Genomic DNA, 17,273 nt, shown 5'->3' on the forward strand with positions numbered 1-17,273 from the left:
GACTAAGTATGTGGTGAAAATATTGTTAGGGGGTCGGTGACTTCTGTACAAAATGCATTTACACAGGAAAAACAGTGACAGTCACAAGCGTATGGGAAATGGCGATGTTGTGGCCCAAAAGGACGTCGGCGAGAGGAAGCAGGACATATTGACCATAGGGAACCTGTGGCTGTGCGGTCAAAACGACATAGGTGGCTGCCTGAGGTGACAGTCACACATCCTGAAGAAGGCACAGGCGCGGCGGGGCAGTGTGGGGTTCAGCGGCTATTTGAGGCCGCTCTAGCTGAAGGACGCCGGTAGCACAATTAATAAGAGCAGAATGATTTGACAAGAAGTCCAGGCCTAGGATAACGTCATAAGGGCAGTGGTCAATCACGGCTAAAATGACAGTAATAGTGTGGTCCTTTATACTTAAGCGGCCAGTGCACAGACCGTGAACCATCGGCGTACCGCCATTGGCCACACGGAGCATTTGTGCAGCCCCTGATGTCAAAACTTTTTTTTAAACGTGTGCGTATATAGGCTTGAACTCATGACCGAAATGCTTGCCCAGGTGTCTACACGTGCATGTACAGGTACGCCGTCTACTTCAACGTCTATTACACTTTGTCAGGTGAAAACGGAGAGAGGATTTGCTGCGGAAGTCGTCAATGCAGCACCACCTCCGGGGGCTGCATTTCTCCGTTTTTCCAGATGATGCGGCCGGAAGCCTCGGGGGACGAGAAGCACCGTGGTTGTGGCGAATGGGACGATGGGTGACGTATTTGCGGCGAACGAGACTGGTGCCCACGTGGTGAAGGCGAGCGGATGTACCAGGTGTTCCGAAAATGGTCAACGGAATTGGACTCTTCGCCAGGTGAAAAGGTGCGGGCGGTACCGTCCAAACAGGTCATATTGGTCGTTGCACGAGGTTCCAAGGGCCATGTGTTGCGGCAGTAACGAGAATATATCCAACGCGGTGGCAGTTGAAACATATAGAGCGGTCATCTGCAGTTCGCCACTCAGCCGGGTTTCGAGTACGTGGAGAAAACCGTCGGTTGGAGGAGCGCATCGCAAAAGGGCGTTCGCTGACTCCGGGCGCGGTGACATGGCACACGGAATGCACTCCGATGTTTTCAAGCTACTGGCGCACGACGGCTTGAACAAGAGGAACAGTAACAAGAGTGGTATCGGTACTGCGCGAATAGAACGCCGAGGGCGCCATTGCTTCCAGTTCGTGACGAACAATGCGTGTCAGGTCTCTATGTGGCGACGGACGTTGTGTTGCGGACTGGTCCTCGCAAGTCGACGTTGCAGCGGTGTTTGCGAGTCGGGCGAATGTTTGCAGAATGCGGCGACTTTTCACTTGCTCAAACTAACGACACTCTTTGACGATCGCGTTCACGGTGGGACAGCCCTTACACATCAGGAGATTGAACACGTCGTCGGCAATCCCTTTCAGGACATGCCCGACCTTGTCCACATCTATTATGTCGCTTTCGGCCTTTCGGCAGAGGGCCAGCACGTCTTGAAGGTATGCGAGGTATGATTCCGTGGGGGATAGGGCGCGGCATGCCAATTCCTTTTTGGCGGTGATCTTACGACTGGCGGTTTTGCCTAAAAGCTCTCGCATCTTTTCTTTGCATTGGTCACAGCTTGTGACTTCTTCGTTGTTTTCATACCACACCTTCGCCGTGCCTCTCAAGTAAAACAGCACATTAGCCAACTGTTGTGTTGGATCCCATCTGTTCGGCACACTCACTGTTTCGAACGTGGCCAACCAATCGTCAACGTCGACGCCATCAGTCCCGTAGAATGTACCGGGATCCTTAAGTGGCGTGAAAACGTATGTTTGCGACGTGTTCGTCGGAGACACTGACGTTGACGCGGAGGGCTTACTTACCATTGGCCATGGCTGGAAAACCGATGCGACGTCCGCTGCGGAGCTACGTTGCCTGACGGTTACCCAGCACCTCTCACCAATATGTTATGGGGTTGGTGACTTCTTTACAAAATAAATTTACAGAGCCAAAACCGCAGGCAAAAGTCACAATGGCTGATTGGCACAAACGCGTGCCTTTCAGCTGATTCTGTCCTTCCTCTTCCTTTACTGCATCTTCGTAACAATATGAGCAACTCAGCCGTTGTTACTAACACAGTGGAACTGCAGAGGTCTCAAGAACCACAAGAAGCGGGCTCATTTCCGCCTCTATCTTGAGACCTTTGAGTTCCTTGTTGCCGTGGTTGCCCTTCAGGAACCCGGCTCGGACGTCAAACTCACAAATTACACTACATTTCAACACAACCCGGAGACATGTATACTTGTTCACAAGCAATATACCGCCCAGGAAGTCACACTCCCCACAACACCGCCTTTCCCATACACAATGGTGTCGGTGCTGCCTATAAGGCGATCTGACCCACCTGTTCATATTCTAAACATTTACTGTTCCCCAAAGCTTAAGAACGTCACGTTCAGCGAAACTTTCACACAAGCTATGCAGGTGGCAGGACGGGACCCCCTCCTGATCGTCGGCGACTTCAATGCCCCAAGCAGGTTATGGGGCTACCCAAGAGAGGACACGCGTGGAAGGAAGCTTGCGGAACTTCTTTCTACACTTGGACTCACCCTCCACACTGATCCCGCCAGCCCAACACGTGTAGGCAACTCTGTTCAACGAGATACTTGCCCGGACCTCACAATTACACGCAACATACGCCATGCCGACTGGCTTAACACACAGGACACTCTCGGTAGTGATCATTGTGTATTAAACACAACTGTGTACATGCGTCCCTTAAAACGCCCACTTACACAAGCTCGTATCCCAGACTGGACAACTTTCCGCACCACTCTACCTATTGTAGACCCTCTCCAGTCGGGATACGACACCTGGTCTAAATCACTGACGTCTACACTGAAACAACACGAACAGCTGATACAGCTCACGGAAACTCAAACGGACGTGGACAACCACCTCCTCCATCTTTGGCAGGCCCGCCGCAGCCTCACCAAACGATGGAAAAAACAGAAACATAACAGACGCCTCAAGAAACGCATCCTAGAACTCACGGAGCAAGCTGCGGAATATGCTGCTCAGCTAGCCGACACTAACTGGGTGGACAGGTGCAACACGGCTGCACGCCAGATGTCTGGTCGCAACACGTGGCGCCTGTTTCGCGCTCTCATCGATCCAACACAAACACGCACGGAAACTCAACGTCACTTACATAAGGTCATGCACAACTTTACAGGAACGACAACACAGCTGGCAAACACGCTCAGGGACCGATACCTGTGCACCACCAAGGACCCCCGGACGGCCGCATACTCCTACGCAGGCAAAAAGAACACGCAGTTGGACACCCCGTTCCAGCTCCACGACCTCCAGGCGGCCTTACGCAAGATGAAGCGTGGCACTGCACCAGGGCGTGACCAGGTTACGGTCAAACTGTTGGCCAATCTTCCCGACGCAGCCTACGCCACGCTCCTCAAATACATCAATAGCATTTGGGACGGAGAAACTCCTCTCCCTCTTGAATGGAAATCAGCTCTCGTGACCTTCATCCCGAAGGCAGGTAAACCTATTGACGTGGAGAACCTTCGCCCCATCTCCCTCACGTCTTGTGTCGGCAAGCTGATGGAAACGATGGTGCGCGACAGACTCTCCGAGTTTCTAGAAACACAGCACACTTTTGCGGACACCATGTTTGGATTCCGCCCTCAGAAGTCAGCCCAGGATATACTTCTACAGCTCCACCATGACATATTAGATCCTGTTGAATGCCCCCACAATGACAAGGTAGTCCTGGCCTTGGATCTTAAAGGAGCATTCGACAACGTGAAGCATGAGGTAATCCTTGACCACCTCAGTCAGACCAACTGTGGTTATAAAACATTCAATTATGTTAGACAGTTTCTTACAGACCGTCGAGCCTACATACGCATACAAGATGAGGAACATGGGCCTTACGTCATCAGGGGAACTCCTCAAGGCGCGGTCCTCTCTCCTCTCCTATTTAATATAGCCATGCTTCATCTTCCCCCCAAATTGGCTTCTTTACCAGGGATACATCACGCTCTTTACGTGGATGATATCACGATCTGGGCCACGCAAGGTAACCTGGGTCACATGGAGTCATGCCTGCAAGCAGCAGCGACTGTAGTCGACGACTACGCAACCTACTGCGGACTCCAGTGTGCCCCGGCTAAGTCAGAATTTGTGCACGTACGTCCCTCCCCTCAGGACACAACTCAGCTCCATATCAGTCTTCCCTCGGGACCGATCCGTGAGGCCAAGGAGATCCGCGTCCTTGGCCTCTTCATACACCACCAACGCAAGGCCGACACCACAATAGCCAAACTTCGCACGGTGGGAGACCAGGTGGGCCGTATGGTCCGCCGGGTCTCCAACAAGCGGGGCGGATTACGAAGCAGGGATGCAATGCGGCTTGCCCATGCTTTCGTAACGAGTAGAATACTCTACTCGACTCCCTACTTGCACCTACGCAAACACGAGGATGATCAACTCGAGGTCATCCACCGTAAAGTTATCAAGCGGGCTCTCGACCTCCCTATCACCACGTCCAACCAGAGACTTCTGGCCCTAGGCGTGGTGAATACCTACCGGGAACTTCGAGAAGCCCACCTCGTTAGCCAATACACGCGCCTTGCACAGACCCATTCCGGTCGCCGCCTCTTGGACCGAATACACATCAAACACGATTACTATATTGAGGAAAGGGTGAGAGTGCCAGAACCTTGGAGACGCGCCCTCCGGGTCCGACCCCTTCCCCGCAACATGTCCAAAGAAAACCACAGTGGTCGCCGCCAGGCGCGCGCGGAAGCGTTGCAGCGACACTTTGGTCAAGAGGAACACGTGTGCTACGTGGACGTTGCCGGCCCGCACCATGGGGGGTGGTATACTGCCGCAGTCATACACAACGCTAACACCGTAAACGGGCTCACTTTCAAAGCCTACAGCGCAACACACGCGGAGGAGGTTGCCATCGCTCTGGCTCTCACCTATCCCTCTTCTAAACATATCATCACCGACTCACGAGGGGCCTGTCGGAACTATCAGCTAGGGTGGGCTTCACCGCTTGCCCAGCGCATACTGGAACCTAGCTGCCGATACGTTAATCCAACTCCGCGAAATCTGGTTTGGACACCCGGTCACCAAGGACTCAGGGGTAACGAACAGGCCGATCAGGCCGCCCGCGCACTCTCTTCCCGGGCTATCTCCCTGTCTTTGGAAGCCTACTCGCAATCAGACAATTCGGCCCTTTCATTCAAAGATATTACCAATTACTACAAGGAGGAGCACCGGCGCTATCCAGACCCTTGTAAGGGACTGCATCGCGCTGACGAGCGCCTCCTTTTAAAACTGTTTACCAATACTGTACTGTGCCCGGCGGTGCTAAAACATTTCAATTCATCCTTTGATGGCACGTGCCAGTTCTGCGGTGAGGTGGCTGACACCTTTCACATCGTCTGGGCGTGCCAGTCTAATCCATCTATCCCCCCCAACCCCAATCCCACGAGAGAGGACTGGGAGGCGGCCCTGCTCGGCTGTCAAGACCTGAAGGCCCAAGAGGCTCTGGTTCAACGTGCGCGGGCGGCGTTGCTTGCCAATGGAGCCCCGGGATAGGGGTTCCACCTAGTGCTGTGAGGGTAGGAGGCCAATAAGGCCCCAACCCAATCACCTCTCTGTAACCATTTAATGGTTATTAAATGTTTTCACCACCACCACCGTAACATTATTTTTTCAACACCTACTAGCTAATTTTTAGTACAGTCAGAATCGAAATCAGCGATAAAAAAATAGGCACTTTTTGACCGGCAATCATAGGGGGGGGGGGGGGGGGGGGAATGAGCAGGTAAGGGGTTAACAGCGCGAAAAAAAAACACGGCCAAAGAGAGCTCTGCTTCTTGGAATGCGGGGTTTGCGCAGAAGGTCGCAGTGAGTGTTGATTATCTGATGCTGATGACCTCATGAATGGTGCTCACCCACAGAGGGGGATGGGCCAAGAACCGGGCAGAAAGATACTTAAATGAAACTAAAATGAAATTAAAGCCAATCTAAAAAAATTGTTTCGAGATCAAACTGTGAATAAACAAAAATATTTCCTGAGCAAGCGTTGAAACCATCTCTTGTTCCTGACAGACATAGCTACGAATTATAAACTAGAGGTCTGAGAAGGTTAGGAACCACTAGCATGGTAATCTTTTAGATACATTGATGTAGTCGAATCCAGTGCAGCATACATCCCTGTGGCAGTAACCAAATGAAGTGCCGCCAAGTGATAAAAGTACTGGTACATTTACTTGTATTCCTAGCTTTTGTAATGGGGCTACTAAACATTTTTTTCTCTTATAAGAGTAACGACGACAGAAAAAAAAAAGAAATGTTCAATTGTTTCAATTTCATTGCAAGAAATGCACATCGGTGACGCCTTGAGTCGAGCTTCGTTAAGGTAATAATTTAGTTGTGGAGCGCAATCTGATATAAGTAACTTCTAACTGATGAGATACACACCACTGTTTATTCCGGCAATACTTTAAATGCTCGAAATCCAAATTACCTATTCACTATTGCAAACAAATATTTCGGAACCTCAGCGCTGTCACGTAAGCCGTATCTGGCAAAACAGGGATGATGGGCCTGCTCAGGGATACTGCTGCTAAAGAATCCGCCATTTCGTTCAAGTATAATCCATGGTGGCCTAGTACCCATAGCAAATGCAGTTTTAGGGGCGAAGCTCCTTAGGGCGTGGGCTGTGCGTCCCCTGTAGCCTGTATGTAGCCGCCTCTAGTTTAGTTCTTGCAGTGTTCACTAGATGGCGGTACCGTCCCCTGTATGTAGCCACCTCTAGTTTAGTTCTTGCAGTGTTCACTAGATGGCGGTACCGTCTCCTGTATGTAGCCACCTCTCGTTTAGTTCTTGTAGTGTTTACTAGATGGTGGTACTTGTAGCTGATGATGAAAAGATGCAAGATGTTATAAACTAGAAAGCGGTACTTGTAGTTGATGAAAGACGCGAGATCTTATAAAATAGGAATGATGTCACATATGGCGCGTGTCATTGGTTGAAGGCAATCGTTCGATTTAGTGCGGAGAATATGCAGCCATCAAACTCTTTGACTCTGGAATCGTCCTAATGACCATGTACCTCGCACCCAACCTGTCGACCGGGAACATCAAGACATTCATAGACACTGCGTTACGAAATTATGAGAACAAATACAAGAATGGACCATTTGTACTACTTGGAGACTTTAACGTGCCTATCATAGACAATAATTGGCTTATCCAACATATGGCTTCTAGATATGCACTCAGACGTATATCGTTTGACCATATGAAACCTACCACGATCCGAGGAACATGCATAGACCTAGTATTTGCAAATTGCCCACTGCAACCCATACAGGAACCGCTCTCCCTTCATTTCACAGACCATAAAGCCGTCATAATGAAGGGACATCGCAAGCCATTCATCGTCTAAGAATAAATAAAAGTTGATTTGTGTATATACACACACAGCGTTTCTCATGTCTTTACATGATGATCGACTGGGCGAATTACACGGAAGATTCACAGTTTACCGATGAATCCCTCCGGAGCTTCGCCCATTCATCATCATTCACCCCGTGAATATGCCGTAATTTTTTTTGTACGTTTTTCGGTATTATATGAAGAAATGTATTCATCCGCCGCATTTGCTGCCGTAGAGAGTGCATTACATACTGATAATGAACCTGTAATAATCACTACTGATGATCCGCTCAAGGGAAATATGCGTAGGGCCAGAACAAAAGCCAATAATTTTGCGTCAATAGAGGGCAATTTCTATAACTACATCGTTTTTTGCTCTATTTCACTATTTTTCTTTCTTTAAACTCTTAATTCGCTGGTATATCTATAAACGCTTTCATGTCAGTGAAATTTCAGTTGGAATAAGTTGTCGCTTCTCCAGTGCGTTTCCTTTCTGTGGCCGTTTTTTTTTTTTCCTTTCGCGTTTTTAATCTTAAGAAATTCGGTTGACTTGTTTTTTTTTTCTTGTTTACTTGAACTCTACTCGTCAGGACTTATTATATGAATGCGCTAGTAAACGCAGAGAACCATGCTAAATTCACCTTGTGAAAACCTTTAAAAAACAGGCAACACTCACAAGAAAAATTATTTTTGCCACCTTTTATTAAATATTCCTGTTACCTTTGCCGTCTACATGCTACTAGGGAAAACACGTGTTCACAAACACAGATTAGAAATGTGTTCTGGACACGATTCAGTTATGTCTATCATGCATTTTTGCAAGGCTATTTATTTGAACTGGGTTAATTAGTTATTTGGCAGGACATGGGAGAGACCTTTTACCCTGCAGTGGGTGTAGTCGGGCGGATGATTATGATAATGATGATGATGATGATGATGACTTGAACACCAAGTGTATCAGTGGTCCAGCTGTCACTTGAAGAGTCTTAAAAATGAAAAGAAGCTTCGCATCCGTTTCGACAGGCGTCCTGGAAGCACTAGACACAGTCAAACTATTACATGGCATAGGACAACTAATGAACTGCCGTTCGCACTGCTAGAAAAAAAACTTTTTAACACTGCCCTGCTCCAACTACTCACTCATAATCCTCGGCATGCAGCCTTGGCGTGTTTTAAATTCCCGCGAGACCAGCTGTATCAGTCTAACGAATGCAAAAGGTGCAACAGTCTCGGATGCCGAGTGTGCCAATATTTTCAATCAGTCAGTCAAGATCTTTATTAAATGGTCCTGAGGAGTTTAAGCCACCAGGGTGTCCACGAGGGACATCTCAGCAGCCGCTACTGCAGGTGACGCCTGAGTCGGGGCGAGAACGTGGTGGCGTTTCACCAGTTCTATGGCCCTCTGGACTGCCTTTTGTTAGTTTCGGAGATTGGGGCTCCTGAGTGCCTCTTCCCAGTCGGACGCACTGGTGAGAGGTCCTCTAGGTAACGCGGGACATTGCCAGAGCAATGTCTTCGAGTTAACAGTACACTTCTGAGCAGTCTGGGCATTATGAATCTATGTCCGAGTAGTAACGGCTGAGTCGGCCTTGTGATGGGTACGATCTCGTTTGTCGCATGCGAAAGGCTACCTCTTGCGCACGTTCAAGATTTGCATGTGGTAAAGGGTATTCGCTGCTGTCGTTTCGGTAGCCGGAGCTAATTTCGCGGAAGGTGAGTGAAGGGTCATTAAACTGTACGTCTGGGCCCAGCTCTTTGGTGGCTGATTGATCGTCGCAACTGGTCAGTTCTGGCGCTCGATCATGAGCCATTTCGTTGAGGTTGGGTTGCTGTGGGAGGACATCTTTGCCCCTGTGGCCAGAGAACCAAGAGAGGTAGTGCAAGCCCGTGTATTTGCATGTTTGTAGAATGTGGGCTGCTTCTCGAGCGATGTTGCCGGTTTCATAAGCCCGAATGGCGGCGCGAGAGCCTGTGAAGAAATGGGTGTGTGAGGGGTCGATCATCGCTAAAGCTATAGCAACCTGCTCGGCGCTCGTTCGTAGCCTAACCGAGGCGGCTAAGCGTAGGGCTCCGTCGCCATCTACTATCGCGAGTGCACAGGTGGAGGAGCGCCGCATCGACGAAGACGGTAGAGTTGCGATTCGCAGTGGTACGGTCGAGGATCGCGTGAGCGCGGGCCAGGCCTTTGTTGTGTTGCACGTGAACATTTCGCGGAAAAGGGGTTACCATGTAGGTAACGTTACCTATATGGTAACGAATATGCTAGCCACCCCTTATGTAGTACCCCAAAAGGAGACTTCAAGGCAAGAAAAATCAAAATGAAAAGAATTTCTGCCGGGCAGAGATTCCTAAAAAGGTGCAGGAGTTGTTAGGCGTTCCAGGCACACCAGACGTCACCATGCATGTTTCGATCCGAGGAAGGCTGTGCACAGCGTGGCACACACCACGACACAAACCGAAACGTTCTAATCGTCTGAAATGCGCGATGCAAAATCATTTCAGTATCGACACAACGGCTCAGACAATGGATTAAGGAACGTCTAGTCTAGGTTCAGACACTGGAAAATCACCACCCGCATTCTACTAATTCCTACTGCAGAAGCGTTAATCCACGTCTAGCGCACACTTTCGGCACCTAGCGAATAGCTGCTAGACTACAATTACTACTTTTTAGTTTAGCCGACAGATGGCAGCACCACACCATTACCAAGCTTTGGAATAATTTTTTTTTTTTTTTGGATTTCCGACCCCGGCATACCGCACCCACCCTCGGCTATGCGTATGGACCCGCTCCTAACATGGACAGATATTCCAGAACATCAAATACTCGAAAGACGGAGACTTCCGCCCCTGGGGCCAAAGCTCAGTAAAGAATCTCAGGTAGCGTGGCGTCGCCTGTGTCTTACCCCAATCCATACATACTGTCCAAGATAGGTCCCGACACATACGCACCCCAGTGCAGGTTCTGCGTCACTAAAACAGCCACCCTGTACAATATGGTATGGTAATGCCCACACAATCCTCCTCTACAACCCAGAGCACAGCGCAACAATCGGGGGGGGGGGGGGGCAGCTTTGTTCAGCTCGGATCCGAAGACCCAAGAGGCCCTCGTGAGACGAGCGAAAACAGCGGCCCGTATCCCTCCCGAAATAAGGAACCCACTCACTGGCACTCCTTCCTCAGTCGCAAATAAATGTTTCATTCTCTCTCTTTGGTATGGGACGTTTCACGGTTTTACCTAATTTACTCATAAAACGCAGAACACAAACGAACGTGGAAAGATGGAAGGTAGTGCAGACCAGCTCGGCTCCGAACACCTAAGAGGCCCTCACGAAACGTATCATGACTGTGTCCCGTGGGTTGGACTCCCGCGCTTTATTCCGTGCCGACCGGTTACTCTCCTGTAAAAATAACAAACCAGTACGGACACGGTGGCGCGCCCAAGCATCAGGCGCGTTCTAGTCGACTAATACCCGTGCTGGAGGCCCAGATCTAGCAACCGTTCAGTGTATAAGAGTTCGTAGGAGAGTTCATGCAATTCCTCCAAATCATATGGTGGAACAGCCCCATCGAATTGACGAGCCAAATTTAAGCATAGCACTGCGCCGTGCCACAACTGGTGAGAAAAGAAATTCGAAGACAGCTGATGGGGGGTGGGGATTCTTGAAAAAAAGAAAAGAAGAAAAAAAAAAGGAGCCCCGTAACTGTCTCACAGGGGGAGGACACCTCAACAGTGGCTCACGGGGGGTGGGGGTAATGAGGGATAGAACGGATAGGAAGGAATAAAGGTATAGAGATAGAGAGAGGCACAGCGACAGAGACCACATACGGAAATAAGGAGAAGATAGGCAAGAGGGACACGGTCGCAGGAGTCCGAGGACGGGGCACCACTCGGCGAGAGCTCTTGTTGGCGACAGAAGATGGCGTAGAGCGAGCCAGTCGGCCAGAGCTGCGCTGTCGTCGAAGATCGCGGGGGCACAACCGGTCGCAACACATTGTGCTCATTTATTCGTCCATAAATTCCGTAGGGGCGCAGCGAGAAATTTATTTCGGATGGAGAGGGGGTTCACCAACCAAGCGGCCGTGCCTTTTTTTTTTTTCATGTTCCTGCGGGCGTTTCTATTTGTGCAAGCAAAACTGAAAAATTTCAGAGGGTTTTCAACCCTCCAACCCCCCCCCCCCCGCCCCCCCCCTTGGCGACGCCATTGATGACAGAGGTGCTGGCTGGCTCGGTGAAATATACGAACAGACTCTCCTGCCATGCTTGTCTATATTCTTAATGAAACACTAGAAGCGATGTAATAAAAAAACAATGCAGTAACAAGAACGACGGTGGAGAGGACATCATTAAAAAAAAAGCGCTAGCGTTTGAGCCGGCCGTACAGTCACTCCCTGAAGACGCTGAATGAGCCTCGACACGTAGGGCTTTAATACAAGAACTGGAGGATGAACACGGTTGGAAAGTTTATGCGCAATTGAGGCTACATTAGCATTGCAGGCATTTCTGGAGAGTTTTATTAAAAAACAGCGAACGCTGGAGCACCCGTTGTTACTTTATTGTTCACCCACATTCAAACATAACGGGCGCAATTACCGCACACGCCTTCCCTCTCTCCTCCGCCCCACCTAACCCCGGAATGCTGCTACAAAGCCTCCACACACGATTGGCTGGGCGCATACTTACGTCATCAGTTGCTATGCGACGGCGGGACCGGACGGCCGAACAGCTGAGCTTTTAAAAGATTGCCCGCGCCTCTACGCCTGGAAGCAAAAGCGCGCGCCCGTATCCGTGCGCCTTCCGAGGTACCCGAGCCGATTTTCTGCAAAGATGCCTTGCATGTAACGAAACCTTGCTGCCTGGGATAGCCAACTCGAGCACTGGATATTGCAGTTAAAGACAATGCACAGCGATCACACAGACACGCCGGGTGTGTCGTTATGAGCAACGCGTGATGAAGATATGCAATACCCGTTGCGCAGCCGATGACCAATGTTGAGTCTGCGCTCACTAGCGAAGCACTCCGATTTCTGAAGAACATTAGACAGCAGAACCGCCATCAAAATGCTCTACCAGCAAGAAAGGCAAAAGTCATGATGAGGAACACGCTTTTATTATAAAAGCGACACGTTCGCGTGGGGTGAAGTTTGAGCTATTCACAGGCATATATGACAATGATTTACAACACAGATGACATAATTTAGGAGATCATGATATATAACTCGCCATGATGTAACGTCCGACGATGATATTTACAGGTCCAGCGTTCCAGTGGCACTCGAGTTAGGCTGGATGAGGGTGAGCCTTCAATGGTGATGACGCGGATGAAGTAGTTTGTTTGGCGTCTTACGTTGTTGCAGCAGAGTTACACTGCGCCTTTGATGAGCGTGAGGGATGGGCTTGATGCGGTAGCCACAGGTTGGGTGATCGAAGAGAGATGGGAGCTTACTTCTTCGCCGCCGCCTTCTTTGGCGTTGCCTTCTTCGCAACCTTGGGCTTCTTGGGAGACTTCGCCTTCTTCGGGGACTTTGGCTTCTTCGCAACCTTAGGCTTGGCCGCGGCTGCCTTCTTAGGCTTCGCAGCCTTGGGCTTGGCGGCCTTCTTGGCGGGAGACTTGGCGGTCTTTGGCTTCGCCGCCTTCTTGGGCTTCGCAGCTCCTCCAGCAGCTTTCTTGGGTCCTCGCTTTGCACCCGCAGCTTTCTTGGGGGCGGTCGCCTTCTCGGCCAGGCGGAAGGAGCCGGCCGCGCCGGTACCCTTGGAATGCTTGAGCAGGCCAGTCTGGACGGCACGCTTAAGAGCAAGCTTGAGATGAGTGTTCACTACCTTGCTGTCCTTGCCGACGTCGAAGTGGCTCATGATGTACTTGTGGATGGCCTGGCGGGAAGATCCACCGCGTTCTTTGAGGGCCTCGACAGACTTCTTGACCATCTCGGTGTACTTGGGGTGGTTGGCGGGCTTTTTGGCTTTCTTGGGACCTCCTGCAGACTTGCGGCCCTTTGCCTTGGGCGTCGCAGCAACGGCGGGCTTGGCCTCGGCGTCAGACATGGCGGGAACTGGAAGGGACTCCGTGGCGGGAACTTCACGAAAGAGAAAAGGGCGAGCGAGCGGAGGAGCACACGTCCGAACTGGCTGCGGGCCGAGAGAGCGAATGGCGCAGAAGGTGGAGAGCAGCCGGTTTTATACAGGGGGCGCGGACGTCACGGAAGGCTACAACAACATCTCGTGCTGGCGAGCGCCGCAAATGCCGCGGCTCGAGTTAGAGATTGTGTTTGTGGTGCTAAAAAAACGGTTGGTAGTTCATTTTAGCGACGCCGCACTGCTATAAAAACTAAACGTTGCTGTAGAGGGGTATCTGCACGAGCACCATGCAATTTTTTTCCGACGTGCGCAGCAGTGAAGCTTGCAAAACGAGAGTTTTTCGGCACGCCGGTGTAGACTTGATTCCCCCAATTCTGCGGTTCGAGCGTCGCTGTTCGCGCCCCGTCACATCGGGGCCGCTGACAAGTGTCTAGAAGTACGCACAAGTTATCGATGCTGACGCACGACTGTGAACGAACCGTCGTCACCGACACCAGCCAGCACAGCGGCGACCGGACTGCGGCAACTGCAGCACGTCCGACGCGCGGCACCCCGACTTCGCCATTTTGCGAGCGCGCCACATTACGGTCTCCATGGCAACGAGTGCCACAGCACAGAGGAACACGAAGGGTGGAGGTCACGATGCGGCTACATTGAAGCTTTATGGCTGTATCAAACAGTGCATGAATTTAGCCGCCTTCGTTTGAAGCATACGCTATACATCAAGTTTTTGCCGTACTTTCAAACGTTACAAGCATTTACGGGTTCACCTTGTGCCATGAGATCGCGCGATTCGGGAGGCAGACGTAACGTGGTACTGTTCAGACCTGCCAGTGCTCTGCGATAAAATAGTTTGTAAACTTACCAGGTTTTGTTAAGAATTCGGCAAGAATATCGAGTTTCGAACACATTTCCTAGCATAAGAAGCCGTTTACAAGTTGAGTCAGGGCTATAACTTACGCTGCTTAGACATGACAAATAAGTAAATCCGCTACTAGCAGACGACACACCATGTATCGACGTTCCAGACACGTTTTAGATACCAAAGTTGGAGAACTTGGCGCGCTATTTGAATCTCTCGATAAATTAGTCTCGTTTGATAAGTATATGCCACGGTGCGCTGTGTATGTAACACACTGGTCGCAAATTGGCATTTCGGGGATGGGCATTAACAGCTGACCGAAGCGTGTGTATTTACTGGAGTACGTGATTTAGCGCAAAGGTTCTGGTGAAGTGTTCTTTTGAAATCGCTCCAACGAAGTTGCAGTTCTGGGAATTGACCTAACAACGGCTAAAAAAATGTAGCGATAACAGTTGTGTGTTCCTACCAGCGCTCTGTGATGAGTATTGTTGTTATTGTTTTCGTTCGTAAGTTCACGCTATATTTCGATCGAATTTATTTTTAATTAACCCAGATAATCAAAGCACCACCGAAACTTAGAAACGACTTTATCATCATCGTCCGGTCTACGCCCACCGCAGGGCAAAGGCCTCTCCCGTGTTGCGCCAATCAACCTAGTTCTGTATTTTCTGCTGACGCGTAATACCTGAAACTTCTTAACCTCACCTGCCCCCCCCCCCTAATTTTCTTTCCATCTTTCCCCCATTTTCTTTCTCTCCCAATCACCAGTTACCCTTAATGCCGAAACTGCTGGAACGTGTCGTTGGAGACTGTGTCCGAATGCCTTAATAGGTTATTAGCGTCAAAAGTGGGGCGTTTGCCATGAGTGATTAATGCTGAGACAGTGGGTCACAGCCAAGAAAATTTCGCTCACAAACGTAGCGTGTATTAGCGAAGTGCATAAAAGAAAGGGGCACGACAGAGACGTAGATAGGTAGACACAGACTTAGAGATAGGTAGACAACATTCACCCGATTTGGCTAAAATTAAATTTTGTAAAATTAATTGAGAGATTAATACACGCACAGATAAGTAATTTTGTCACTGTACATAAATTATTAAGTTCCCGCCAAATTGGTTTTAGAACCAGAATGTCTATCTTGTGTGCACACGTGGTTGTGCCCTCGCGATCTCCGACTTCAGCGTAGCTCCCGCCGACTGGTTCGCCCTCCGCGGTCTCCTGATGCCGTGCAGCTCTCGCATTGTGGCACCCCGCCCTTGGACTGCTTCGACCGGATCTCCACTTTCCTATCTCCTTCTTTTTTCCTCTCGCTGGCTGGCGGCTTCTTATCCATCTATTTTCCTTCTATTCTTTTTATTCCTTCTCTCTATATCTTTTATTCCCCATATCCCATTCCTCTGCTGACCTGTTGAGGTGTCCTCGTAAGGAGAGACAGTTACGGGTCGGCACCTTTCTTTTCTTTTCTTCTGATATAACCACAATCTCTCTCTCTCTCTCTCTTTAGAGAGCAGAATTCAACTAGCACGGTGACAGAAAATATGCAGCATTGGTTACGTTATATATCTCTATAGCCTATGATATAACACCCAATTTAAGTCTTGGGACGTTAAACCCTACATATCAATCAATAATACCCAATTTTACTAGAAAGGATGAGAGGGATTGGCTTGCCTGAATATTTTATTGCGTTGACGACTGAGTCCTTGCTGTACAGGGAGTTTTATGCTGTGTACAGGGAGAGATATCAACAGAGAAATTCAGACAAACACGCGGCGTTTCCCAAGGAGCGGTTTTTTCCCCGCTACTATTTAATATCTTCCTAAGCTCCTTTCCTCGTCATCAAAGAGTGAACACGTACGTTTACGCGGATGATATAGCATTCTTTGCTTCTGCGGATGACATTCAATCTCTTTATGCCCTTTTAGAAGGATACTTACCTACCTTGGAAGCTTGGTTAGGCAGCATTTGTTTGACTCCTCCTAATGTACAGAAATCTGCACTTCTACCGGTCCCCGCAACACAATATGAATATATCGCTCATATTCCACCAAGCACATATTCCCCAAATGCAAACACTCAAGTACCCCGGAATCATCTATGATAGAAAGCTGAACTGGGGAATGCATATTGAAAATACACTGCAGTTACCAAAGCATCACGTGCGATATGTGGTCAGCAATAGCCATTGAGGCACGCGGACAGACGCATTGAAAATTATTTAGCGGATTTACATACGCCCTATACTGTAGTTTGAGTGTGCCTTATTTCCTCGCGTACCAGCATGGAAGTTACGTCCGTTAGTTCCGACTTGAGCACGGAGCACTTCGCTGGTGCCTGGAGTTACCCGAATTTGTAGCAAACTGTTCTATACAAGGAGTACCGAATCTTATGTGGTTATAAAAGGGAAAAGAAGAGAAAAGTGAGCCCCTAACTGTCTGCATCTGATGCGACACCTCAACAGTAGCTCACAAGGGATGGGGGTAAGGAGGGACTAAAAGGATAGGATTAAAAGTTACATATAGAGAGAGATAGAGGCGCAGGGACAGCGAGCCACGGAAGTAAAGAGAAGATAGGAGAGATGATAGATGTCACAGGAGTCCGAGGACGGGGCACCACTGACGACAGCTCTTGTCGGCAACAGGAGATGGCGTAGGACCAACCCAGTCGGCCAGAGCTACGCTGTCGTCAGATATCGCGAGGGCACAACCAGCCGGCACGGAATCCAGCAAGCGAGTCCAATCCCTGCTTTGCCAGTTAGATTCAGATTAGTTCAAACATTTTTAAGTATATGAATCGCCGATAAAACGAGAAGAATATATATTTATCAGTGATCCAGCTCAGTTTTTTTTTTTTTTAA

General features: G+C 49.5%; 1 protein-coding gene across 1 annotated transcript; it reads right to left on the bottom strand.

Moving 5' to 3' along the window:
* Positions 1 to 12,566: 12,566 nt before the first annotated feature.
* Positions 12,567 to 13,633, bottom strand: LOC119179560 (histone H5). The gene has a single exon (XM_037430665.2). It carries the CDS (start codon positions 13,518 to 13,520, stop codon positions 12,921 to 12,923), a length of 600 nt encoding a protein of 199 aa, XP_037286562.1. The 5' UTR covers positions 13,521 to 13,633; the 3' UTR covers positions 12,567 to 12,920.
* Positions 13,634 to 17,273: the final 3,640 nt, after the last annotated feature.

Source organism: Rhipicephalus microplus, chromosome 7 (genome assembly GCF_043290135.1).
Source record: "Rhipicephalus microplus isolate Deutch F79 chromosome 7, USDA_Rmic, whole genome shotgun sequence".
NCBI classification, from domain to species: domain Eukaryota; kingdom Metazoa; phylum Arthropoda; class Arachnida; order Ixodida; family Ixodidae; genus Rhipicephalus; species Rhipicephalus microplus.